Source organism: Poromitra crassiceps (genome assembly GCF_964638095.1).
Source record: "Poromitra crassiceps genome assembly, chromosome: 27".
Taxonomy (NCBI): Eukaryota; Metazoa; Chordata; class Actinopteri; order Beryciformes; family Melamphaidae; genus Poromitra; species Poromitra crassiceps.
In genome coordinates, this window is record NC_139650.1 from 12909101 (window position 1) to 12932958 (window position 23858).

Genomic DNA, 23858 nt, shown 5'->3' on the forward strand with positions numbered 1-23858 from the left:
CGAGCAAGATTTTCGATTATTATTAAACAGTCTAAATTTAATATCGATGCCTCACATCTTACCTCTAATAGTAGACGAGACCAACGCCGAGTAGTCTCGCTTGAACCCCGAGTGAATCGGCCAGTGTTGTCTTGACGATTAGTCTGTCTGCGGCCAGGGCAGATCAGGAAGTGAAATTAAACGGTTTGCGGCAGCCACTTCTGCCATAACCACAAAATAACAAAATAACTTCCAAACAAACTGTTAGAATATAACGAGAGATGTTTGCGAGAGTAGCAAGCCCCTGCATGGCGTTCTCCGTGTTTATGGTCTGTTGCTAGGCAGAGCGAAACGGTTGAAGGCAGGCAGCTGCCGTAAACCGTTTTGTTTCACTTCCGGGTTTATCCGGCCCGCCGGTAGACAGACACAGACTCTATAATCATCAAGAGAGCAATCTCCGATTCACACGGCTTTGGTCTCAGCTACTATTATAGGTAAAATGTGATGCATCAATATTATAATTATACTGTTTAATAACAATCGAAACCCTTGCTCGTAGCTGCTTTAAAGGCTCATTACAAGACCGTGGTACAGTGCCACCATCACCCCAATCGTCGTTCTATAGCTGTCTCTGTTTTTGTTTTGCTTTCACAGCAGCCAAGGGCAGAGATTAGGAACAAGTACATGCATGCTGAGGAGCCCAACTGCCCTAACAGCTTGTACATAACAGCTTTTGAATAACTAGTGCTGGCAATTGCTGTCATCCCTTAATAGCATCAATTAATACATACGTATCTCCCTCTAAGAAGTGAATGGTATAGTTACACTGTATGGATACTGCAACAAAACATAGTATTACATAGCTACCTGTCCTGACATCCTCTCACAAAGCAAAACAGCAAACCAAAACAATTGTGTTGTAATTCCTCGCTCAGCCACAAGAGACCCTCACCACTGATCGTGGATTGGGGCTTTAATACATCACATTATAGCTAAGCACATTACAGTTTATTGACTAGAATACACATCATACTTTAGAACAGAACCTTAGAACAGAACCCTGCCACACTATGACTTTATACCCTGCCAATACATCTGAGGGATTCTAATTGGGTTTTTTCAACCATTAAGCACTCCTAAGGTTGATTTACACCTCCACCTTACTATTACACATTTACAAGTTCATGGGTATAATGTTTTACAAAATTCACATCACATTACCATTGTTTGGATGAGTTATGATGACATTTTAAGACTGTGTGTGTGTGTGTGTGTGTGTGCATGCGCGCGCGCGTTTGTGTGTGTACTTGCCTCATTGTATTTAATTTTAAATATTATATTTAAACTGACTGCAGCTTGCAAAGCACTATATATACGTGTGTGTGTGTCTGTGTGTCTGTGCGTGTGCGTGCGTGTGTGTGTTACATCTATCCTAGCTGGGATGCAGGCCTTGTATGAAGTGAAGTCCTGTGGCGATCAGACCAGTCCCTCTCCAGCGGGAGGTGTCATGAGGGATTACTACCTGGCAGCAGAGAAGGTCCGATGGAACTATGCCCCATCTGGAATGGACCTGATCAATAACGTATCCCTTATTGAGAGTGGCAGGTAGGCAGACACATTCATGTAAAATGATGAGAGACATCCTGCAAACTACAACCTACTGTCTGCAATACATTCTAACTGAGTAATTCACCCTCAAATTAAATTCCAGTCATTCTACTACTCACTCCCCCATGTCAGACAAACCTCCATACAAGTTTGTAGTACTACCAAACACACAATGAGTTCGCCCAGCGGTTCCCAACCTTGGGGTCCATGGGAATTCAAATGCGGTCGCCTGTTTTTGTTGTTGTTGTTGTTGTTTTTTACACCACACACAATTTCAAAGTACCGAAGAGCATTAGGGGCACATGTGAAACATTATTTTAGTTCTGAGTTTAAAGGGTGCCGCGTCTATGTGCCGACAGGCCGCAATGCCGATAGCCCACAAGCAGAACCAGCTCATGAGCGAGGCGGCGTGCAGCGTGTCGGTGGACCGGCTGGAGCTCACCTCTCCCAGCCCCCACGCCAAACCTAACCTCCCCCCATGCCTAAACCTAACCTCCCCCAGACCCTAACCCAAAACCTAACCTCTCCCACCCCCCGCGCCTAAACCTAACCTCCCCTCCCCCAGACCCTAACCCAAAACCTAACCTCTCCCACCCCCCACGCCTAAACCTAAGGTCGGCATTGCGGGTGGTCGGCATAGCGGGTGGACACCGTTTAAAGGCCCATTCCGTCGGTTCTGGCGAGAAATAAATGTGCACAAAGTGTTTTTTATTGGCAATGAGTGAATGCGCCTTGACGTAACTTAAAAATGGCGACCAGGGGCGTTTCTCTCCGACCAGCCGTTCAGAAGATACATGGAAATACCGCAGTTTCGAAGGGGTTAGCATTTCCCGCCACAGCTAGAGGATATGACGTCTGCGCGTGTTCACGAGCTTGCCTCTTGTCCTAGACGGCTAACAGGAAATGGCTAAGGTTACGTTAGCTGCTAGCTGCTAGCAAAAGGAAACAACAACACAGACTCCAGAAAAAGTCCACACTAAATAAATAAATATTTATCTAATGAAGCCCGTCTGGCCAGACAGCAGCAATGTGACCGACATCGGGGGGAAACTAGAGTCAGGACTGTGTTTTCGGTTCATGAAGGGAACTTGCTGCTTGTAGCTACTGTAATGTGGTTTTGACCAGATAACGTTAGCTGCTTGCTAATGGATTTTCAAGATTCAAGATTTTTACTGTCACTCCGTAGTACAAGTATCTGACCACCTGGTCAGAAACTCTGCTAACATTACCGTCTTGTGTGAAGTAATGCAACCCTAACGTTACTACCGTTATGCTTATGGTCATGGAACATTATTGTTTGACTGCAGTTAGCTGCGGTAGTGATAACCATAACGTTAGCTTGATGCTATACGCGGCTAACTAATAGATTTAGCTATATTTATAGAAATTACCACCAATTACCAATTACCACCACTAATAATGTTAGCTACTGTCTTGTGTTGATAATGAATCTAACAGTCGGAAATATGCCTAACGTTAGCCTACTGTCTGTTATGCTTACGGTACATTGTTTGACTGTTCAGTTTGGTCAACTCCAGGCATTACACGGTACCGTACATACAGGGGGAGCAGGCTATTTCCTGGCTTGTGCTAACGTGAGTATCCACTTCCCCGCAGCCAGCAGGCTCTGACTGCAGTTAGCTGCAGTGGGACTGCACATAGTAATGTTAGCTTGATGCTAATCGCGGCTAACTAATATTAATTTACATTTATAGAAATTACCACCAGCCCCACTAATAACGTTACCGTCTTGTGTGGATAATGAATTTAACAGTCGTAAATATGCCTAACGTTACTGTTATGCTTATGAAACATTGTTTGATTGTTCAGTTTGGTCAACTCCAGGCATTACATGGTAGGCTACCGTACATACAGGGGGAGCAGGCTATTTCCTGGCTTGTGCTAACGTGAGTATCCACTTCCCCGCAGCCAACGCAAGCCAAAACACGGCCAAACATGCCACAATAACGTCCCCTAATTCATCCAGAATCCTTCCTGGGCATCTCGAGGCTGATCTGACCAATAAATTGTCCAGGTTGCTGTTTTCAAGTGACTTTTATGAGTTAACGTTACAAAGCAACCAACAGCTCTGCTGTTGCCAGGCAACTGCTTGTGCGCGTGCGAGTATGGTACCCCCGCGTCAGCTCGTTCACACGCTGCCTGCAGTTACTCTAACGGCCACCGGCGTCAGTAAGAGTGAGTATTGACGGAACGGGCCTTTAAGTCAGAATTCTGAAAATAAAGTTAGAATTCTGAGAGAGAGAAAAAAAGTGTCCGAATTCTGAGAAAAAAGTCAGAAGACTTGTGAGGTCTCTAGACCATAGTTCAAGCAGTAGGCCATTCGTGCATAATCTAATCCGATCACCCCTGACGTCATTCAAGTTCTAGTATGACGTGGTCAGTCAAAGTCTTAGTATGACGTCCGTAATGACGTCAGATATGACGTCAGTTAATTCTCATATATATAGCAAGGGTTCTACGTCACCTCTCTCTCTCTGGCCGACCATAACAGCAGCAGCTTCACAGCAGTCCATCTCCCTTGAGCCCTCCTCCGGAGCGTTGTTTTGCACCATATCCGGAGACCGAATCAGCACCCTCAAGCCTTCTCTACCCGTGGAAATCCAACGCAGATATTCCCCGCATATTCCTCAACGCTTCCCACTCCATTCCCGGCATGTCGAGCTCCGAGCCAGAGCAGTCCACGGACAGCGACAGCAGCCCAGCCAACGAGACCCCGTTCCAGATCGGCCACGGTGCGTTCTTGCTTTCCGAGACGTCTGATGAAGACGTTGGCGAAGCGGCCGGACCACAGGCTGCCAACGCAGCCACGATGAAAGGGCCCGGCGCGCGTTCCCGTGGCACGGGGCGCGCCACTGCGACGGCCCTTGGAAGGAGAGCAGATGACGAAGTGCCGCGTGCGCCCGGTCGCCCAAGAACGCGCGCGAGCGTGCCAGAGGGGGAGGCCGCTCGGCGCGGACGTGCGAGAGGCCGCGGACGAAGATCAGCAGAGGCAGCCGCTCCGAGAGCGGGGAGACGCCGGGGAAATACAGGCCGCGGGGCCACCGCGAGACGCCATGTCCTTCCTGGTCGCACTGACCTCCAGGCCGCCGCCCCGGAAGCGGAAACGGCACCATTCGCAGCTCCGCCGAGCCGACAGGGGTCGTCAAGAGCCATTCTGCTGTCCCTGCTAGATGCTAGCAGATCAGTGGATGCTCGTCTGATGGCCCTGGAAACCCCCCCCCCTTTCCCCCCACGTTCGCCACAGCCCAGCCAGCGCAGCAGCCGATCCCGCCCCCGCCCACGCAGCAAGCCAACGTGCTCCTCACCACCGCCCAACCCGCCCAGATGAACACCCTGGCGTCCGCCACGCCCGCCATCTCATTTGGTATGCCTTTTGTTTCTCCCTGTGCCGATGTGTCTCCCAGGTTGAGATCCCAGATTTTGAAGGGCAGAGACATCAATTTAGTTAGCATACTCTTGCCATCCCCCGAGTGCAAAAGGAAGGTCGGGGGTGACCCAGATGGCCCTGTCTATTTAAAGTCGTCCGACCCCCGCCTGTCCAAAGACCTCTCCCTATGTGACTTCCTGAACACGTTCGGCGTCTACCGCGACGTGATCTGTGAGGTGTACTGTAGCGGAAAAACCCCTAGAGCTGACCTTTCAGGTCGCTTATGGAATATTTTAAAATATCCAAACTATATTAACCCAATAATATAGCTCGATGCGATACCAAAATATTATCTCCTTCAAGCACTTTTGATGCCCGGGGAGAAAAACCCTCATCCGGTATACGAGAGTTCCCTACAAGCCACTATATATTACGTCCCTCTAGGTCCTGACCTTATAACCCTTTATATTTAGACTCCGGCTTCTCTAATCTAGCTCGAATCGGTCAGACGTGGTTTTTTCCACCTTACTAGCCTACGGAAGCTCCGGAGTTCAGAGTATATAGTTAATCTTTCTATCGATAAATTTATCATTCACAGATAGTAGGGGTTAATCACTCTTCTTTTTATACCCGCTGATTCACACAACAAATATTCTTCGATTAGCAATCACCAGTATTTAGACCAGAGCTCTGTTTTGTCAGGATTAAAACTCAAACACAAACCCCGGCTACGATAACCACTTCCAGCCGTGTCAGACTTAAAAAGTCTGTCACCAACCGGTCCCAGCTATCCAGGGCACTCTCTCCTGCTTAAGCACAATTGTTACAAAAGCAATCACACGCCTTAGAGAGATGTTCTACCTTAAACCGGGCGGAAAAATGCTACGTCCATTTTCCCACTGCGACTAGTCACCCTCATTACATTCAACACACTCAAGGGAGGGGGTCACGCTTAGCGCGTGCCCGCGGCCCTTATTGGGCCAGGTATTATACCCAAGGCTAAAAGGTGCCTCTGGTGGAAATACTCACTGCTCTTGAAGCGAGGAGAACCTCAAAATGGTACCGGCAGGAAAAAGGAGTGAAAATAGGTTTAAAAAAATATTTATTTCGAAATCAAAAAATAAAAGTTTTACAAGATATAAAACAAAGTTTTTTCGTTCAAGACCAGAAGTCCTAAAGTATGAAAAAGCTCTGAAGCAGTCTTCCCAAGGAGTGATGTGAAGAGGTGATCTTCAAAAAAGTGATTGATTTTTCTGTGGGGCTTCTCCCATATTTATACAAGATTCACCCCGTCCCAATATGCTAAAACCCTCCCCATACATGAGGCCGGCTTCCCATGAGCTCATTTTGATCAGATGATGGCTGGAGCAGGTGTTCAGCTCTGGCTTTCTGCCTACTAGTAAGCTAGTTAGGGGTTTTTCTGGTTATAATGACTAATTGCCCCCCTCCCAGAGAAATGTGACTTGTTTCATCCAATAGCCAGCCCGGGATTTATAACTCCACCTATTCTGAGGTTTCTTAAGTTCATTCATCTCTCCGGGGACCTTGGTGTACATAGCTAATATGGCCTTGACCTTAATTGACACACGTCACTCCCCCTGTTATCTGACAGGTCGCATCATTACTCTTCGTGCAGCGGGGGAATACAATGGACTCTCTCACAAACAGCGCAAAGCAACGATACATTTTCTTTAAAAAAGTGTGGGCAGGTGTTCGGTAGACCCGTATAAGGGCCTTGTGGACTGCTCTGTTTATCCGCCCCTCCTCTACCTACTTTGAACAACAGAAGATAAGGGTAAACAAAGAAATACAAAGGCTAAACAAACAGTGTAGTTTCTCAAAAAACATTACCTAAGCAAGCATATACTCTTAAATTGTGTGCTAGGTCGCTCCGCATAGGTGCCCCCCCATCTCACCATCCCCCCTCCTCTGGTTGTACACCTAGAGGTTGGACAGTAGATGAAAAGCACCCTAGCAAAGCGCCCAGGCAAAAACCATGATCTCATCCTTACAGCATCTCTTGCACCCACTAACGCTGAAAACGAAAGTGACCTCAAGTAACCTCTTTCCCCTTCCTGCACTTGGCAAGAAGGGGAATCCACTGTCCGTTCTCAGAGCAGAGCAGAGCAGAGCAGAGCAGCAAAGCAGTTCTAATGCCATTTTTTTTACTTGAAATACATCTCCCCCAGCTGAACAGTAATAGGCCACAGTGTTTGGAGCAGATATAAACCAATACAGCATGATATTCGAAGGTTATTATATAAAAGCCAATGCTATCCCTTTAGCCCAATTTTTATAAGCAAACATAGCACGAATAGCACACCAGAATAAAATAAGTAATTGTATTGGAACAAAGGGATAAACAAGCCCGGTTATATCTCTTCTTCTCATGTACCAAATAAGTGTAGGGCGCATTGATTTAAACTAAACTTTGGACCATAACAAGCGTTTAACGAGTTAGCATATAAAAGCAGTACCAAGGGCCTACTATAGTAACCCCAATATCACAAATCTCTACACCCTCCTTTACTATAGGAGGGCTCTTGGTGCGATCCATTTATCTTCAAGCCTGGCTCCGTGATACTGTTCATTAATGTTCTCTCAAAACGCAAGATAATGTCCTTTCCCCTCTGTATATCAACCCCCGGCCCATCCTTACTCCTTGGGCCAGAAACGGGAGACAGACATACAGAGGGGCTGATCTTCGTAGGTGCTAACAAAGCACCACTCGCCTTCTGCTCCCCTCAGCTTGGTGATTTTCACGGGAATAGCACCGAGGGGTAAGCTGACATGGCGGAAACGAGGGTCGCCAAATGACCCCGTCACCGCTTGGCTTTTGTCCGCTGAGATGCGGACTCTTATGTGTCTTATGTGGACTCTTATGTTCCCCCATTGGCAGGGAACCCCAGATGCTCTGGGTGTATATCCTCTTCAGTTCCTCACTGAGGTTCAGGCCGTAGATTCTTAACGTGATTGGCCTAACCTCCGGGGGAACCTTCATTGGCCCGATGGCCATTAGTCTCTCTGGACATATTCAGTCATGCTCCATATGACTGCATGGCTTTCTCTTTGGATCTTTGGATCCAAAGATCTCTTTGTTTCTTTGTCTCTTTGGATACTTGGCGATCCGCACACTGCGACGATGGAGGCGGCTGTGCTGACCGATGAAGCGGGCGGGCTCTTTCTCTCGCTGATATCTCCCTCCATCTTGCTTCATCCTCTCCCCCATTGGGCCGAAGGCGGTGTAGGCCCATTCTGGGAATGCCCTGTGTCGTGCTGACCAGTCGCGTAGTTCTTCCTTGGTCATTTAGAAGGAAATGACCTAGGGGAAGTTGTTCGTTGTCTTCGGGAGGGAGGAGGGGATCCGGCAGTGCGTGGTCTTCGGGGAGGAGGGCTGTAGTTGAGAGCCCTTCTTGTAGTTGAGCCTCTTTGCGCCCTGGCTTGTTGAAGGTTTGGAGCCGGGCTAGCATAGCCCCTCCTTTCTGAATCTTTGGCCCCGAACCTCTCCTGGCCCTCTCCGGGCCTTCTGACTCCATAGAATGGTTTTGGCTGGTTGGCTGGTTGCGGTGCCCACCTCGGTAGGGCTTCTCGGGGTACCAGCAGGGGTTGCGGCTCCCACCGGGGGTACTGTATTATGTTTCCTACCCTCCTGAGAGGGTTGTACAGATGTAAGTGGGCTACCTTAAAACGAGAGCGGATGACCCTTCCAGGTTCTGGCCACCTCTCTCCTTCTACCCCCGTTACTTCCCCCGTCATGACATTGATGACGAGGTGGGTAGGGTTTCCCGGTCCTTCAAATATTCCTGTCTAAAACATGTACACAATCTTTTATTATTCATTACTCTTTTATATAACATTTCATACCATTTTTACTCATTATGGTCCAAATAAAATCATTTACAAATGCCCATTTGACTTTTAAACCTTAATGAACCTATTCAAAGAAATGTACCCTCAGACACTAGATGTCTGGTGGTTACTGGTAGATTCAACAAATTTTCATAAATACTTCAAATCTACCTTACCTCCGGAGAGGGGTTACACAATGTTAAGCTGATCGTTCCCATTTGGGTTGTCACCGGCTTGGTGGAATCCAGCTGCTCTCGCCCGTTGTCCATATCCAGCTATTGTTATCCCTATATAAACAATCACTATTATTACTATTAACCCAAATAGGTGTTTAAGAGCTCTGAGTTCTTTTGGTAAATCCCTCCTTTCCGCTATTGGTCTTACCCGCCTGCGATATCTTAAACTAGATGGATTTGCCAGCCTCGTAGTAATCCTCTTTCGCGTCATGTAATACCCAGGTTCTGAGGGAACCGTTTTCCAAAATGAAAGCTTGTCTGCAGGCAGTCACTCCTAGGTCTGGGATGACTCTCCGCAGCGCAGACCTATCTACCCCTCCCAGGGTCACACCCCTTTAGTGGGAGGGTCTAACTGAATTTAACGCCCCGTTAGTCAGGCTTTGTGCGCGTCATCAACTCGTGACTGCGTCTTTGAGTGGTGTGATACAGACCACTCCCCCAGCGCCATTTTGTGGCACTTAGGTTTCGTTACTTTCGTTTTTGCCTTCGTCGGCTGTTTCCTCCTAGGGAAACGAATTACTAAAATTTGTTCATCTAAAAACTAACTACTGTTTCTAATGGGTTAGTTGTTAGTTAGTTAGTTAGTTATTACCTTTTAAAACAGAAACCCGGTGTTTTTAGCAACACCTAGTTTATGGGTTACTAAGTGTTATCCAACTCCTTGTTAATAGGAGCTGAATACTGTACCCTCCTTTTTAGGGCGCCTATGGTGAACTAAGGGGGTGTTTGATGTTTGGGAGTGGGGTTTTTCTTAAAGAAAGCAACTCCACAGACCCGGGTTCTCTCCCATCCTTCCATCCCCTTCCCTCTGCTCTGCGCCTGTAGGAAGTGGGGTCGCATCCCAATGAATGTGGATGACTTCACCTTCCTCGAGCACTCTCGGCTCTTCTTCCAGGGTCGGGGCCTCTGTACGCCCCCGCATATAAGAATACAATAGGTCATCAAACCGCCCTTCTTCTAAACGATTTAATAACCTTGTGGCTTCGTGAAATATAGTAACTTGGTTTGGTCTCCATTCTTCAAGAGAGTTGTTATCTCTCAAATGACTGTCTTGTAATTTGCTCAGGTCAATCATCGCTTTCTGTGCTATTTCGTTAAAAGCTGGAGTATGTTTTCCTATTTCTATCAATGCCCTGTTGGCCATCCTCCTGACTTTATCCAAGGAGAGATAGACGTTTACCCCCTGTAGGTGGTAAACGGGCCTGTAAGGAGGGACAAACCTCTCCTTTTCAAAATCCAAGTCTTGTCGTCTATCCACCGTCAGATGATAGCCACGTTTACTTTCAATTCTCACCTCCACCTCCATTGGAGACTTAGGTATCCATAGGCATGGTCCCAAACCCCCTTATATCTAACCCAAGTCGCCATCTCCTTGCGCCCACAGAAGTTCAATAGATTACCTATGTGGATCTGCAGGGTCAATTGGTCAGGACTAAGGCTAGGAAACTCCTCATTGTTTACCAGGTAAGAGGGCAATTTCCATGCTTCGGTTATGTGTAATTCGGTATACCGATTGCCTGCTTCAGGGTTATCGAAAACAAACATTACTTTGCGTACCTCCTTCCAATTTCCTTCACACCCCTTGGAAACGTTATAATGACACATTGCCTGGAAATTTGGGCCACACGTGGTGTTTGTGGTCCACACACATGTTCGCAGCATTCTTAACTCAGCCCAGTTATATTTATTTCTATAATAAATATAGTCATCAGGCTTCTGGTAGTATGATTGTGCTTTAAACTTTCCTTCGGGATTTCGATTGTAATAATATAAGTTATCAGCCCCCATTTTCTCTAAATAGGGGAGTATCAACCTATATTCTCCAGCGTCTGGCCTTGCGTAGACATAAGGGAGCACTAGCTGATTGGTCTTTCCATCTGACCTCTCTCCCGCCACTAAGGCGAAGAACTGGTACCACATGAACTTGTCATAACCGGTGCTATCTGCTGAACAAACCCTAGCGGCTTGCAGAAAGTGGCCTGTCCACTTAGTCCCCGCCGGCCAATACGTGGTTCGTAGCCTGCCATGTCCTGGTGCATAGGCCGTCCTATTGCCGTGAGGCCATGACATACCCGGCTTTGTAGAATATATTCCATCCGCGCGCCAAGGTATTTCCCACTCATGTACTGAGGCCCAAACTACGTGTTCATATTCCTGTATTGCCGACCAATCTCGAGCATCGCCCCTCTGGGTATGATTAGTCAGGTCTGACCGTCGATTCTTGCCTACCGGAAATGCTCCGGGTATGCAGATATCGCACCGTTTAATCCCCAGGCGGCGCTTTAGACAAGCTAACGTCATAGGCCACCAGCTGGATTGCTTGTGCTCTTTGTACTCTTTCCATTCGCTACTGGTTACATCCGGTACTCGAATGTACCATTCAGTGCGATCTGAGTGGTTATAGCTAAGTAAGTCCTGAATCATCAGGGCTGGTTTACTCCACTTATCCTTCCAGGTAGTGAATAATGTCCACTCAAACCACCCCTCTTTCACGATTACAGGATGGCGGGGGCAGTATTTACAGGTAGGCGAAATCTGTTGGGACTGTTGTTGCTCCCAGAGCTCTTTGTCAGCCTGTGTTTCTACCGGACTTGGTAGATGCAGCTTAGGCTGTGGATTAACATCCTGCTCATACTGCGTGAGCTGCTCAGAAGGGGGCATCCCTTTGCAGACAGTTAACTCCTTCTCCTGTTGACTAGTTCGGTTCTGCATAACCCCAAGAGTGATGAGCAACTGCTGACATTGATCTATATCTAGGTTCAGCTTTCTCATTTCTTTTTCGAAGAGTTTCTTATTCTCCTCGCTGGAGAGGAGCCTCTTTATCTCCCTCCTTCTCCGACGTGAAAACCTTCTCCCTCCTGACTGAGGCGTGGGCATTGGTGCCCCTACTATTGTGGTTTCTCTAACTTCTTCCTGTCGCTGAGGTTCGGCCTCAATTTCCCACAGTTCCTCAAAGAACTCACTGGGTGACCAACCATCTTGTGCCAACCTCTTATCTCCCTGTATCTCGCCTTCAGGGAGAAACAGTGCATACTCCAGTCCGACTGTGTACACTTCTGTTCCATCAAGGAGCATGTGAGCCTTGAGGTTAGTTAGGGACCATCCCTGTCTTTCTGTCCCATATAGGGACAGAATCTCTAGTTGACCATACAGGGTGGTCTTGGTCATGTTTAGCTTGGTGCCCCTAGCTCCACAAGCTAGCATAGCCGTTAGCTCGGACCCTTTCAAAATCCACCTCAGAGTTTTACACTCTGTGTTATTATCTGGGTGGTAGGCCTTGGTTGTCCACCGCTGCCAGTCCCTCTCCTCTGGGTTTGGTGACATCCGAACACCAGAGGTGTCTGAGGATGACTCATCAACCTCATCAGACTCCTCCCCAGTACCAACGTGCCAATTAACCCCTTCTGGGGGTGACACTTCAACTGTTCCATTCCGTCCGGAGCGGATCATAGTACACTGAGGATTGCCGATGACCACAGAGCAGAAAGTCTGCGTCCAGTTCCCATAGGGACCCGGACCCAAAGGCACTTCCTGCTTTATCACTTTCAGTGATACTAATCTCCCTTCCTGCACAGAGGAGGTACGATTGGTTACATCATACTTTACTCTCACTCCTAGCGCGAAAGGCATCACCAGCAAAGCTATGGTGACGATAATCAACCCCCATTTTAGGGTTTTCCAGCAACATCCCCTTTGCCCCTTCAGAGGTTCAGGTCCCATCTCGGGAGTTGCCTCCGTGTCGTCCTCTGTCTCCATCTGTCAACACAGCAAGGAGGACAGGGATTTATTCATCCCGAATCTGGTTATTCGGGATGAATTATTATTATTTTAATTATAATAATAATAATAACCATTAATAACCGTAAACAACTCTAAGAACGCACGTCTCGTATGCGCATCCTCATTTCATGCTCCAAATAGGGTTCTCCCCTTTTGAGCCTGGGTGCCACACCCCCAGACCCTACTCAGGACCTCGGGATGCAACCTACTACACCATCTTTGCCTCATGGAGCAACACTTAATGTTCTCCATGGGAACCATCATGCGTCCCTCCCATGTGTCCCCCATATGGGGATGGTCCTGTCGTGAAATGGTGCAACTGGATATTACCTCCACCTTGCACTTGTAACAAACGGTCACCCTATGTTGACCTGCCAATTCTACCCCCCCATTTCTGACTGGGAGGTTTTTGGCCAGGGCCGGCCTGTTACGCCGGAGATCTTTCCACCTCAGGTCCAAGACCAGCAGGTGGCATTCCACGCAGTGACCCGGACCATACGATTCCCAATCAAACCACACATCCATCCTGCCTATGGTTCTCACCCACAAATACCTCTCCCTTGGTGTTGGCCGAAATAAGGTAGTGTCTTTGGGTCAGTCCTACAGAGCTCCGGCTGGCCATGGAGGTAAGTGCTTTTTTACTTCTGCAAAAGTAAAAAAACTTCTTAAGAGATATATTGATTTATTTAAGGTTGCCTTCTTGCTTGCTAGCCTGAGCATCGAAACTAGCAAAAACTGTTTATTAATTAATATTAATATAATAATAATTAATTTGAAATTGCTATTTAGTTAGACCTGCTTGTCTTCACCTTGCAATTTAGACCTAAGCTGGTACGGATGTACCACCCTGCAGTCTTTCAGTTTAAACCACGGTGCGTTGTATTTCGGTGACCTCCTTCTCCTTCATCTCTCAGTCCGTTATTTACTCCCGTCTCCATTCGTTTCTTGTCCTAATATGAGTCTATTTTAGTTTCAATATTTATTAAGTATTTGTTAAATAAAATTGAAACTAATAAAATAAAAAAATAAAATAAAATAAAATAAAATAAAATAAAATAAAATTAATAATCCAATCAATTTAAATAATTAATTTAAATTAAACTAAACTAATTAAAATTAATTAAAATTAAAAAATTAATTAATATAGTAATTTCTATGTTCCACCATGGCCTAACACCAGGTAGTAGGTTTGGATAATGTTTTATCCTTTCATGTTCGGGAATGATGATCATCCCCTTGTCTTTTTGCCCATCTTGTGGCATAAAGATACTTATCATCATCTGCTCCTGGTCTATTTCATCCACTTCTCAGTGGACTGTGTAATTCAATTAACCATTAAATTGTGTTACAAATTATTGTCATAATTATTGTCATATTGTCAATAGTTTATTAAAACTGAAATAATCAGACACAAGGATGCAAAATGTACACATACAGTAATATCAGTAAACTGACAGAGCTGCTTTCAGCTAAAAGAGCTGCTTTCATTTTTCAATGAACAGAAAATTATATTATTTCTTCCATTATTAACTATTATTTTCCCTATTTGTGTGTTTTGCTATTGGTAGTGTGCTACGCAGCACTAATAAAAGTAAAAGTTTCGTCAGGCAACATAATTTTTACTAGATACGATTATGTTAGAATTAGGGATGCCTGATAATTATCGGACCGATATGGCCATTGTGCGTTATTATTTATTATCCCTATAATGGCCTTTTTTTCGATAAATTATCCGATAATAATCCTGCTTATTTTCTGCATATCTATGATTTTCTGCCTCGGAAGCGGAGCTTTTTGTTGTCGCACATTCATGACATCACAGCTGCGACGTAAACATGGCTGCCTCCAGAGTGGAGTGTGTTGCTATTTTTTCATTTTCATAATGCTCATAAAGCTACTGTAATTTGCAATCCCGGTTCCACACGGGTTCCCAGGGGAAGGGAAACCTCTAAACTGGCATTACGTTAAAACCAAAGCTGCGATGATGCAGCGGATATGTTTGTTTTCTAGGTTATCGAGTGTTACCGTTAGCATTAGCTCACTCGTAGCGGGCCTACCCTGCAGGCTAGTCCGCTTGGCAAACTGACATTTACAGTTTATGGCTTGTAATCAAAAGCCCCACAAAAGCACTTAATACACAGAGCTTCCGTAAACTTATCGAGACTAATGGAATCCCCTTTACCCGAAATGGAACATCCAGGGATTATGTATTTAACTCCAAAAAGATCGCTAACATTAAGCTAACCGTGCTAGTTAGCGTTAGCTGCGGGACAGAGCCAATAATAAGACAAAGGAACAGTCGCGCACATTAGGCTATATATAAAAAAACATCCGTCAGTCAATCTTACATAGTGCCTTTTATTTGATCTGGTAGCAGCATTCTTCAGTAAAAAGTGAAATGACACCGATGGTTTTATATAGTGCCTGCCCCATTCATTGGGCTCAGGCTACAATTCACTGAGAACTGGTGCCAATGCACAATTTGAACAGATTAGTATGACAATAAGAGTCTAAACTACTATGCCTTTTGTCATTGTGTTTTATCAGCAGACTAAGCAGCTTGGCTTTTCATTCTATAAAAGCCTTTATTTTTGTATTGACTATAATTGAGTGATACATAAGATTACATTACATAAGATACACTTCATTACACAATCATATTATATCATGTCTACAATGGGTTTTAATGTATCGAATACATTATTTTTTACCTATCTTTAAACCCAAATAAACGTAGGTAACATATTCTCTATAAGCCAACAATAAGGTTGCTTTACATAAACCGCTATGTTTTCTAACACATAACACAGCAGCCTCCCAATAACTGCAGCGACTACATTTCCCAGAAAGCTTAGCGCCCTAGGCGCATGCGTTTAAGCAGTTCCTAGCTGGATGCGGAGCTACTAAATAGTCCGTGTCTAGCTACTACAGCTGGCAAGACACAAACAGCACGAAATACAATATGACACGTTAATGCAACGGATTATACTGCAACGCATTATGGAGTTAAAGTCACCGTTTACCACGCTATCATTCTCCTCGGCCGACAAAGCATTTAATGGACGCTATGTGTCCGCTAATAATGGACTGAGGATTCTACCAGCTAGCTGAGAGCTAGCCGAGGGGGCTACGTTATTTTCATATTAGAGGCTGAACGCCTATAATCCACAAGTTATTAATGTAACTACTGCACATCGGGATAGTGTGGTAAGCGTTATGGTAAACGTTAACGACTCAGTTATTTATGATTTAACCATCGATATCAGGCTATTTTAGCTATCGATGCTATTTTTAGCAACTAGCAGCGAATACATATCAACGGGCTGTGTACTTGTGTCAAAGGCTTGATCACACATTAGCCGCTGCTGCATAATAACGAGCACCTACAGCAGCCGCATATACCTATAATTAACGTCTTCAAGGATCCCCGAAGTATAAATCAAATGAATTTAGCTACAGAAAGCCTTGACAAAACAATTCAAATGGCATTTGTCTCTGTTATCAGAGGAAAGTGGCTGCAGTAGATCAATAATTATTTACATATTTTATCAGTCTAATTACTTAGACCCAATTATTTTACTAAATGTCCCAAAGGACTTGACACATGTGCTGTGTAAACAAATTATATAGCACACTCATTTTCTCCAAAAGCATAGGTCTTTTTTCATCATACAGAGGACAGAAGATCATAAAATAAGGATTATATTCTGTGATCCTGTTCTAGATCACAGAACGGGCAAAGTGTTCCAGGCTTATCCTATATTTCCATATTCCATTTTTCTTTATGAAATTGGAAGAAAGCTTTTTAATTTCTCGAATATTACAACGTACACTATTGTGTAATATAAATGACAAATCAGAATATATTATGAATGACATATCAGATATATATATTATAAACACAATGTCCATAATATACTATTCTTTACACCATACTATATTATGCTCATAATATAACTTGAAATTATTTTTCCATTTGTCGCTGGGTTTTAGGAGACTAAGGTCCCGGACCTAGATTCTAGGTTCTGAGGTCACCGATTCGCAAAACAACTTCATTTTCACTCTTATTTAGAAGCTGCGCTTCTCCCCCTTCCCTATGTGGAGACCGACATGTTTCCCCGCTGCTGCAGACAGCCTCTGGATACTCGCTCTGAGGAGATTTCAATCTATGGCCTAATCTCTCCTCAGTCGCTTTTGTCAGTGTTCCACCTTATAATACGTCCGACCTGGCTTAACTAGCCTTGACCCAGCCCTTTTAGCCCTTTACGCAGTCATACGAAGTTATAATTAATTAATATAATTTCTTATATCTTTATTTACCACGGTTAGGTGTACGTAGGTTTCCCCGTAAAACTTTTAGCTTAAGATTTAATTTGGGCGGACAGCTGGGTTTGCTTGTGGTCCCAGTCGGTATTACGTTGGTTCGTGTTTTCAGCTCTTAGCTCAATACTGCAATATCGAGCAAAAGAAAAGATCCCAGCCTGGATCCGTACCTCTCCGTGCGTTGGTCCCTCGTTTAGTAACTAACCCCTGGCTTCTCCAGGAGTAAACTAAATTACCATTTGCGCGTCACGTTAGGGCGCCATGTAGCGGAAAAACCCCTAGAGGTGACCTTTCAGGTCGCTTATGGAATATTTTAAAATATCCAAACTATATTAACCCAATAATATAGCTCGATGCGATACCAAAATATTATCTCCTTCAAGCACTTTTGATGCCCGGGGAGAAAAACCCTCATCCGGTATACGAGAGTTCCCTACAAGCCACTATATATTACGTCCCTCGTAGGTCCTGACCTTATAACCCTTTATATTTAGACTCCGGCTTCTCTAATCTAGCTCGAATCGGTCAGACGTGGTTTTTTCCACCTTACTAGCCTACGGAAGCTCCGGAGTTCAGAGTATATAGTTAATCTTTCTATCGATAAATTTATCATTCACAGATAGTAGGGGTTAATCACTCTTCTTTTTATACCCGCTGATTCACACAACAAATATTCTTCGATTAGCAATCACCAGTATTTAGACCAGAGCTCTGTTTTGTCAAGGATTAAAACTCAAACACAAACCCCGGCTACGATAACCACTTCCAGCCGTGTCAGACTTAAAAAGTCTGTCACCAACCGGTCCCAGCTATCCAGGGCACTCTCTCCTGCTTAAGCACAATTGTTACAAAAGCAATCACACGCCTTAGAGAGATGTTCTACCTTAAACCGGGCGGAAAAATGCTACGTCCATTTTTCCACTGCGACTAGTCACCCTCATTACATTCAACACACTCAAGGGAGGGGGTCACGCTTAACGTGTGCCCGCGGCCCTTATTGGGCCAGGTATTATACCTAAGGCTTAAAGGTGCCTCTGGTGGAAATACTCACTGCTCTTGAAGCGAGGAGAACCTCAAAATGGTATCGGCAGGAAAAAGGAGTGAAAATAGGTTTAAAAAAATATTTATTTCAAAATCAAAAAATAAAAGTTTTACAAGATATAAAACAAAGTTTTTCGTTCAAGACAAGAAGTCCTAAAATATGAAAAAGCTCTGAAGCAGTCTTCCCAAGGAGTGTTCCAAAAAGTGATCAAGAATGATGAATTCTGATTCTTCTGTGGGGCTTCTCCCATATTTATACAAGATTCACCCCGTCCCAATATGCTAAAACCCTCCCCATACATGAGGCCGGCTTCCCATGAGCTCATTTTGATCAGATGATGGCTGGAGCAGGTGTTCAGCTCTGGCTTTCTGCCTACTAGTAAGCTAGTCAGGGGTTTTTCTGGTTATAATGACTAATTGCCCCCCTCCCAGAGAAATGTGACTTGTTCCATCCAATAGCCAACCCGGGATTTATAACTCCACCTATTCTGAGGTTTCTTAAGTTCATCCATCTCTCCGGGGACCTTGGTGTACATAGCTAATATGGCCTTGACCTTAATTGACACACGTCACTCCCCCTGTTATCTGACAGGTCGCATCATTACTCTTCGTGCAGCGGGGGAATACAATGGACTCTCTCACAAACAGCGCAAAGCAACGATACTTTTTCTTTAAAAAAGTGTGGGCAGGTGTTCGGTAGACCCGTATAAGGGCCTTGTGGACTGCTCTGTTTATCCGCCCCTCCTCTACCTACTTTGAACAACAGAAGATAAGGGTAAACAAAGAAATACAAAGGCTAAACAAACAGTGTAGTTTTCTCAAAAACCATTACCTAAGCAAGCATATACTCTTAAATTGTGTGCTAGGTCGCTCTGCATAGGTGCCCCCCCATCTCACCATCCCCCCTCCTCTGGTTGTACACCTAGAGGTTGGACAGTAGATGAAAAGCACCCTAGCAAAGCGCCCAGGCAAAAACCATGATCCCATTCTTACAGCATCACCTGCATTCACCAACTCTGAAAACGAAAGTGACCTCAAGTACACTTCTTTCCTCTTCCTGCACTTGGCAAGAAGGGGAACCCACTGTCCGTTCTCAGAGCAGAGCAGAGCAGAGCAGAGCAGCAAAGCAGTTCTAATGCCATTTTTTTGACTTGAAATACATCTCCCCCAGCTGAACAGTAATAGGCCACAGTGTTTGGAGCAGATATAAACCAATACAGCATGATATTCGAAGGTTATTATATAAAAGCCAATGCTATCCTTTTAGCCCAATTTTTATAAGCAAACATAGCACGAATAGCACACCAGAATAAAATAAGTAATTGTATTGGAACAAAAGGACAAACAAGCCCGGTTATATCTCTTCTTCTCATGTACCAAATAAGTGTAGGGCGCATTGATTTAAACTAAACTTTGGACCATAACAAGCGTTTAACGAGTTAGCATATAGAAGCAGTACCAAGGGCCTACTATAGTAATCCCAATATCACAAATCTCTACAGTACCCAGAGCGCCGCCACGAGCTAGATTTATATATAGCGCTAATAGTGGACCTCTACTCCAGCCACGGTAAATTATTCTACCAGTATCATAAAGCATTCTCCGCTAAAGCCGCCCTGATGATCACCCGGGCTAATACGCGGCTTAACTGGTCCATTATGGACATGCAGATCTTCATGTCGCTGGTTAGCGGGCGGCCGGTGAACACCTGCCACTCGTGCGGCGAACCGGGGCACTCTGCACAATTCTGCCCAAAGGCGGCCTTTCAGTCCGGCGCCGCCCCCAGCCCCGCCCCCTCCTGGGCGCCCGACACCAGTGGGTCCTCCCAGGTGCATGCCCATTCCCCCGACTACCTTTGCAGATATTTCAATGAAAACGTGTGCACATATCCCAAATGTAATTTCCTGCACGCATGTAGCACCTGCGGGGACGCCCACCCCCGCTCCCGCTGCCCGCAAAGGACCCGCCCCCCACCAAACAAGAAATATTGATTTACTTTGCTTTGAAAACACCACATGTACTGTAGGTGTCCCTCGTGTTTGATTAAATAAAGCGAGTTGATTGACAATCTACCTGGTCTGCGATCCGATCATCCCATCTTTAAACGCCCACTAATAACAATACTAATAAAAAAAAAAAAAAAAAAAAAAACTAAGTCACCAACCCCTAAGTCATCCGCTAAGCCACTAAGTCACCAACCCTAAGTCATCCAAGTCCAGCGCCAAGTCGGGAAGTCACTAAGTCACCGAGGCCAAGTTGGGAACCCCTAAGCCACTAAGTCACCAACCCCTAAGCCACCAAGTCACCAACCCCTAAGTCATCCCCCAAGCCACTAAGTCACCAACCCCTAAGTCACCCCCTAAGCCACTAAGTCACCAACCCCTAAGTCATCCCCTAAGCCACTAAGTCACCAACCCCTAAGTCATCCCCTAAGCCACTAAGTCACCAACCCCTAAGCCACCCCCTAAGCCACTAAGTCACCAACCCCTAAGCCATCCCCTAAGCCACCAAGTCACCAACCCCTAAGTCATCCCCTAAGCCACTAAGTCACCAACCCCTAAGTCACCCCTAAGCCACTAAGTCACCATCCCCTAAGTCATCCCCTAAGCCACTAAGTCACCAACCCCCCTAAGCCACTAAGTCACCAACCCCTAAGCCATCCCTTAAGCCACCAAGTCACCAACCCCTAAGTTCATCCCCCAAGCCACTAAGTCACCAACCCCTAAGTCACCCCCTAAGCCACTAAGTCACCAACCCCTAAGCCACCAAGTCACCAACCCCTAAGTCATCCCCCAAGCCACTAAGTCACCAACCCCTAAGTCACCCCCTAAGCCACTAAGTCACCAACCCCTAAGTCATCCCCTAAGCCACTAAGTCACCAACCCCTAAGTCACCCCCTAAGCCACTAAGTCACCAGCCCCTAAGCCACCAAGTCACCAACCCCTAAGTCATCCCCCAAGCCACTAAGTCACCAACCCCTAAATCACCCCCTAAGCCACTAAGTCTCCAACCCCTAAGTCATCCCCTAAGCCACTAAGTCACCAACCCCTAAGCCATCCCCTAAGTCACTAAGTCACCTACCCCTAAGTCACTAAGTCACCAACCCCTAAGTCATCCTAACTCCTGGAAACAATCTACTCCCCATGGCTCGCTACATCAGGCTCAGGCCTCAGACTGGCCCCAGCGCCAAGTTGGGAAGCCACTAAGTCACCCAGGCCAAGTCGGGTCACCAACCCCTAAGTCATCCAAGTCCAGCGCCCAGTCGGGAAATCTCTAAGTCACCCAGGCCAAGTTGGGAACCCCTAAGTCACTAAGTCACCAACCCCTAAGTCATCCAGCACCTCAAGAGGACGCTCCAGCGTGTCTTCATCAGCTCTCCAGCTACACCCGCCCGGAGCAGGCGGCCATACCGTGGCCCAAAGAACCCTCCTTCCTCAATCGGCGAGCATGGCAACAAACAGTGTCCCGGGCTCCGTGCCAAAATGTCTCGTTGGTGGTGGCTCCCCGAAAAGCACAGCGCCCAGTAGGCGCAGTAAATCTCCCGGATCATTTTTGGGGAAGAGAGAAGAGAGAGTCGAGAGAGAGAGTCAGGGTCAGTCAGAAGGCCAAGTCGTGCGGCGCGCAAGGCCCGACCGAGCTGGGAAGCGCCAGCCGCAACGCAAGTAGGGGGGTCAAGATCGAAGGCCCGACCGAGTTGGGAAGCGGCAGCCGCAAGTAGCCATAAGTCGTTAAAAAAGGTCGAAGGCCAGAAAAGTACAACCAACTACCGGTGCCCGCAGATCTCAATTAACCTCCGGTAATCAGATCTTCCTTTTGGGGGATCTCCTAGCCTAAGCAGATGCCCTCCTCTTGCCTCAAGAGCAGCGCCACTGGCTAATGGAGTCATGCGCCAAATTATTTGCCATGCATGCCGATTGCTAAATAAAGTTTGTTAAATCTTACCGACTGGCCTCTCATGATTGAAGTGAGGTCTCTAGACCATAGTTCAAGCAGTAGGCCATTCGTGCATAATCTAATCCGATCACCCCTGACGTCATTCAAGTTCTAGTATGACGTGGTCAGTCAAAGTCTTAGTATGACGTCCGTAATGACGTCAGATATGACGTCAGTTAATTATCATATATATAGCAAGGGTTCTACGTCACCTCTCTCTCTCTGGCCGACCATAACAGCAGCAGCTTCACAGCAGTCCATCTCCCTTGAGCCCTCCTCCGGAGCGTTGTTTTGCCCCACCCACCTCCCCAGTCCGCCACCAACGAGTCGTGACTCCTGATCCCCCACGGGGGGGGGATCTCCTAGCCTAAGCAGATGCCCTCCTCTTGCCTGAAGAGCAGCGCCACTGGCTAATGGAGTCATGCGCCAAAGTATTTGCCATGCATGCCGATTGCTAAATAAAGTTTGTTAAATCTTACCGACTGGCCTCTCATGATTGAACTGAGATTAAAGTCAGAATTCTCAGATTAAAGTGATAATCTTGAAGATTTCCATTTCATCCTCATGGGCTGAACTATTCGTTTAAGGCTGGTGATTATTGCCGAAACAAAGTTGTGTGTGTATGTGTATTGGCTCTGAACATGGCTGATTATGACGTGGTCGTTCCTGCGGTGAGTCAGGATTGTGGTATCTAGTGTAAACAGTGTATAGATAGCAATTCAGTTGTTTTGTTTTTTGTTTGTTATTGTTTCATGACCTGACACAGTTGTAACCTCCGACTGGCCAGCTGTTTTTTTTTCTGTTCTGTTTCACTGTAGTATGAAATTCCACAGCCCTGAATCATCAAGGATGCATCTTGAATTCATGCCACGTCACTCCTTCTGACTCCACTCATCCTGCGCTCTCCATGCCCTCCCCCTCCATACCCACAACCCCTCCCCCTCCCCCTCCATACCCACAACCCCTCTCCTCCATGCATGTAGTGCGTCAGAGGCGTTCTTTGGCACAGATGGGGGTATGATCGGGGGGACCTACTTCAAAGTGGTATACACGGCATACACAGATAGCACCTTCACCACCAAAAAACCATCAACGCCTGATACAGAACATTTGGGAATCCTGGGTGAGGCCTTCTCTTTCAACCAAGTGTCTTTCTCTCCTGGGGGGACGTCTCATATTCCCCTCTTTTATTCCTCATGTTCACTCTGGCAGTACACTGGTATTTTGACTCTTGCATATAATTTTCTCACCATCTCTCTTGTCTTACATCTGCCCCAGGCCCTGTCCTGAGGGCTGAGGAAGGAGACACCCTCAGAGTCACGTTCATGAATAAGGCTGATGGGAACTTCAGTATCCAGCCTCATGGTCTGCATGACGACAAACACTTCCAGGGAAGCAGCTACGATGATGGTGAGACACTTCAAAGCAGCTAGTTTCTTTTTTTTTTTTTTTTATTCTTTTTTTTTTATTCTTCAGCATGGAATACAGAGCATATGTTACATCATTACTATTATTTTCTTGTGTCATACATAATGTTATATCGTTCATACATACATACATACAATCATTCCCCTGCGTTCCCTTCCCCACTCCCCCCTCTCTCTCAATTCCCATGTATGCTTATTGACAGTTGTATTCGGTACCACACATTTCTTTATGCTCTTCTCCGCATATCTACTTAGTCATCTCTATATCAACTCTGTTTTTTACATTTATTAACA

The 23858-nt window shown here is 45.9% G+C and overlaps 1 protein-coding gene across 1 annotated transcript in view; it reads left to right on the forward strand.

Moving 5' to 3' along the window:
- Positions 1-23858, forward strand: part of LOC310799052 (ferroxidase HEPHL1-like) — a gene marked incomplete at its 5' end in the record, with an annotated part of 85583 nt that overhangs the window by 25205 nt on the left and 36520 nt on the right. Inside the window, 3 exons of the mRNA XM_083661620.1 lie at positions 1416-1584; positions 23121-23260; positions 23416-23547. Of these exons, the coding sequence (XP_083517746.1) occupies positions 1416-1584; positions 23121-23260; positions 23416-23547 (441 nt within the window). The remainder of the gene's footprint in view (positions 1-1415; positions 1585-23120; positions 23261-23415; positions 23548-23858) is intronic.